Source organism: Diaphorina citri, unplaced genomic scaffold, assembly GCF_000475195.1.
Source record: "Diaphorina citri unplaced genomic scaffold, Diaci psyllid genome assembly version 1.1 scaffold7266, whole genome shotgun sequence".
Classification (NCBI taxonomy): domain Eukaryota; kingdom Metazoa; phylum Arthropoda; class Insecta; order Hemiptera; family Psyllidae; genus Diaphorina; species Diaphorina citri.
The window spans coordinates 1-4,688 of NW_007384642.1; the positions used below are offsets into that span (position 1 = coordinate 1).

Sequence of the window (4,688 nt, forward strand, 5' to 3'; positions counted from 1 at the left end):
AAGTTACTATAGAACATAAAAATAAGCATCATTCAATAGGATAAGGAAAGTCGTGTGATGTTCACACCAGATTTTTTGATCTCTTTTTCTTCCTCCCTGTCTCCCCTCTGCTTCTTTTCCGTCTTTTTCTATCACTCTTTGGTTTTTTATCTCTTTCTCCCTCTCGTTCAACTAGGTAGGTATGTACCTGTGTACTGGTCAATTATATCTGATTGGTTGCGGTGATATCAGATGTCCTCTTTATCATCCTCTTTCATCCTTCATGCCTGACCCATCATAAGCGGGAGAAGGCTCAGAAGAAGATTAACAAATTCGTGTTGTTTTTTTTGTTTGTTTGTTTTTTTTTTTTCAAGAGGGAACTACAACTATTAAGCTCTTATCGTCCCGAAATCGAAAAGAGAACACAGGATAAGAGAAAGCCAGCCATTTCGAGAACAAACATTATCCGATCAGGATAAAATTCGTCCCGGGTGGGAATCGAACCCACGACCTAGCGCTTGCGAGGCAGACGCGCTACCAACCAAGCTAACTAGGCTGGCCATTATTATCATCCTTCATTCCATCAAGACAAAAAAATTCTCACCTCGGCCAGGATTCGAACACGAGACCTCCTAACTGTCCAACTCTTCAAAGCTGAACTTACCGGAGTGCGGAGTGCACATAGACTCCCCAGAGCTCCGTCTGGTTCGGGAACACACACAGACGTGGCGGTAACATTTGAGGACAGAGGTGATGGTCACCAAACATTGGACGGTAAGGGTGATCACCAGACCCAGGTTGGAGAGGACTGGGGCCCAATTGGTGACCTCCACATGGGCGTCAACTAGACCTAGGTCATCCTGGGAGATAAAATAGATAAAGTTACACAGGGGAATCCTCAGGGGTGGATTTCACCAATATTGGTGAAACCCATCATCAGAAGTTTAAAAAAAGACAATCTCGAAGGACTTTGAGATTATCCCCCTAACTAAGTCGTAGGCAACAGTAAAATTGTGAACCAAAATAAAACTAATGAAATGAAAAATGCTGCCACCAAACCCACCCTAAATTAGCCAGGTGGGTACAACATTTAGCACCAACCAAACTAACCTGGTACATTTTGCTAAAAAAATGTTAAGAAATGAAAAACGTAAGAGACTTGCAATGTACGAATATTATTTTAAAAAAGCAATAATATATTATAAGTGTAAATTTTATACAAAATCAAGACGTCAGAATTAATTATCTACAACTGTGTATTTATATAAAAATAATAATAGGATGGTAATTGGCGGTGGCACACACATATAAACGACAAGTTTCAGAATCTTCAGAATAATTTTACATCGAAATACCTATCCAATTTTTTGAGCATGAACCGTACTTAAATAATGATCGGGCCCACAAATTCCAAGCTTAAGTAAAACGAATAGATTGAACAATCCAATTGGCTAAAAAGTTCAAAATCAACCAAGCCGATTAGTAAATTCAATACTTGGTTTAAACTCTTATTGTGGTCCCAACCATTACACATAATAAATTAGGTAATGATGAAAGCTAAGTAATTGATCAAATTTTTGAGCACACACGTACAAAATCCGTGAAAATCATAAAAAATATTCAAATAAAGGGCACGGTTAGCCCAGTGGTGACGCGCTTGCTTGCCATGCAGAAGGTCCCGGGTTCGATTCCCACCATCGACAAAAATTTGTACTCGTTTTTCGATTGCAAATATTTCTACGGGTTACTCTTTCTGGTGTTCTCGTGTTGACCCAGCACCTAAATGGGAAGTATTGTAATATATGTTCCCCATAATGTGTATGTCAAAATATACAAGATCTTGGTTAGACTGCGGGGGTAGACGGGCTTTTCAGTCTTATTTCCAGCAGGATAAACAAGGTATATTCTATTCTATTCTCGCCCGTCTGATGGTAGACATACTACGGGATGGGCATGCTACGACACAGACCACAGGAAAACAAAATCTTACCTCTACCTCCTCGTGAACTCTTCTCCTCAATCACATCGTATATGTTGGCCACTTCGGGTGAAGTCGTGGATCCTCGGGACCCCGTGGTGAGTTCGATGAGAGGAGTGCTGGCTCCTAGGTAGGCGGGATGGTGGCGCTGGGAAGTGCTAGCACTCCCCAGGGTGTAGAGAGTTGTGGTACCTCCTGTATGTCGGGTAGAAAGAAGCGAGATTAGTACTTTCAGTCACTATAAAGGTGGGTTTACACGTTCAAGTTGCACAAAACTGAGAAAGGAACATAGAAAGTTTTTCTTCGGCTTGTGCAAACTTCAAGCCTGCGTTCACACGCTACGGTTCACATGTGCAAACCGGCTTGCGCAAGCTAGTTCGTGCAAATGGCTTCAGCGTGTAAACCCACCTTTAAATTGTGTCTGCAACATCTGCAGCAATCTCTGGGTTTGAACTTGTACATTAGAATTAAGGAGCGCGGTAGCGCTCCGCCCCGCCAAGTCAAGAAAGTTTGACCGCGCTACTAGAGATGACTACTACGCTTGCACAACGGAGCTCCCGGGTTAGATATCCGGCGGGTCAAAGTTTTTTCGGCTCTGAACTTTGATGTCGGGCTGTTGTTGTTGTAGCGGTGTAGTTAAACTGAGGAGGGTCGATGGTCTCTGGCCAAGATCACGTGGCCCGTCCCGAACCGCAGTTAACCATCATGAGGACCTGTGCTTTCCCTTTGAAGCATAATAACCCCTTTGTAACCTCCAGCTTACCCATACACACAAAGCCCAATCTGAGGCTTAGGATTTTTTTTTTTACAAAGGTACTTTTATTTATTAATCATTACAAACATAAGGTTCACAAAAAAGATATAAATTAAAAGTAGCTGAGTACCCCATTCAGAATAATTCTGGTGTTGGGCTACACTAGGTATAAGGTATTTTCTAAGAATCTAAGAAACCTCAGGCTGGTTAGGGTAAAGAGTCCAAATGTCGGACAGGTCTAAATCAGTTTGAAAACGTTTATCTGCGTAACTTTTATGCTGATCCATGATTTGAGATTCGTTCGGGCTACACTCGCGGTTTTGTCGGTTCACATTGTTTTTATGGTTTCACCGTAATTAGAGGATTCTATTTCAAGATGTTATTAGAGGATTTTGATATTTACATTGTGAGAACTGAATTTCTACAGCACGCATGTGTGTTTAGGTTGAACTTTGTTTCTGTTTATGTTTTTGTTTGATTCTATTTAATTTGGATTAGATAAAAAAAAAAACAACCTTTACAATTTAGAATAAAGTTCGCCTTGGGCAGGAATCGAACCCGCGACCTAGCGCTTACAACTCATGCTCTACCCTCCGAAAGACTCTAAACAAGTAAAGGTTGGCTCAATAAAAAATTATTAAAAAAAAAACCTAGGTAGGTAAAGTGAAATTCTTTGATCATTGCGCATTGTCTAATCAGAAAAAAAATACCAGGCGCAACAAGAGATTTCAATGAAAAAATGTAAACAAAAGAATTTTTCTTTTATCACACAACACAGCAACACACATAGGATATGATTTGTAGCACGCTAATCGTGAGAGCTAGGACTAATTTCACAGAAGATTTGTATAAAAAGATTTATATAAATAATAAATTGAAGACTTTTATTCGAGAATAGTCTTACCCTGCTAACTTAACTCTTTTGGGTAATCCTATGAACGCTCAAAAAACTTTGAATTTTTTTTTATTCCGTGAAATTTTTTGTCAAATTCAAATCCAAGTTGGACTAATCGTTCTTGAGTTCTGCCGGAAAAACAGACAAAATAAAGACAAAGGCGTCAAGTTGAAAATTGGAACTCACGTCGATAGTAAAAAAAAAGCTTTACCTAATAATAAAAATTAATAAACCTCAAATTGGTCAAATTTTTAACTTAGACCAAAAATAGCTCAGACATGCATCAACAAAAGAAGAGAAAAAAAAATGCACGAAATACCTATCAAAAAACAATAAATCTACACATCCAGATCAGATTTTACTTAGAACAACAATAATAATTAACTGCCTTGCTACACCATTGATTAAAAAATAATTCAATAAATTTATTTTTCAAAAACAGCTCAAACCTGGAGTAAACCAATACCTGGAGTAAAAAGTTTTAAATTTGGGCGGAAAAATCCGGGTTTAAATCGCGATCGCGATTGGTATCAAAAAGATCGCGGATTTGACGAGATGACTTCCTAAAGATTTCTTCGTTAGTTACACCGATCTCGTATCGCAAGTGTAGAGTAGAAGACTAGGTACATTACTAAGGTAGGTACCACAATACCATCAGAGGATACCACAAGAATTGTGCTGGTGAATGAATGACCGAGGAGGAGGGGAATTTCAGCTTGTGGATCTTCATCATAATAATATTATGAATCATCGGTCCTCAAAAAAAAAAAAAATAATAATAATAATCAAGTCATGAATTATTTGTGGAAAAAGCAGGAGCATTTTCACAACTTTTGTGGGGTAGGTATCACAGAATGACTGAGTGCCTCCTTTGCAAATCAATTTCCATATTTCAATAATCTTTTTGCGCTGGCAATGTCGTCACTGGTAGTAACTCGATTGTCCTCACGAGGATGAAAGGTGAAAGCCTCTCGAACTCCAAGCTTCTTCTTCTTCTTCTTCTTCTTCTTCTTCTTCTTCTTCTTCTTCTTCTTCTTCTTCTTCTTCTTCTTCTTCTTCTTCTTCTTCTTCTTCTTCTTCTT

The 4,688-nt window shown here is 39.0% G+C and overlaps 1 protein-coding gene across 1 annotated transcript in view; it reads right to left on the reverse strand.

Moving 5' to 3' along the window:
* Positions 1 to 1,919: 1,919 nt before the first annotated feature.
* The window catches only part of LOC113472690, a 10,214-nt gene continuing 7,445 nt past the window's right edge, over positions 1,920 to 4,688 (reverse strand). The window contains exon 2 of the mRNA XM_026832483.1: positions 1,920 to 2,152. Within this exon, the coding sequence (XP_026688284.1) occupies positions 1,920 to 2,152 (233 nt within the window). The remainder of the gene's footprint in view (positions 2,153 to 4,688) is intronic.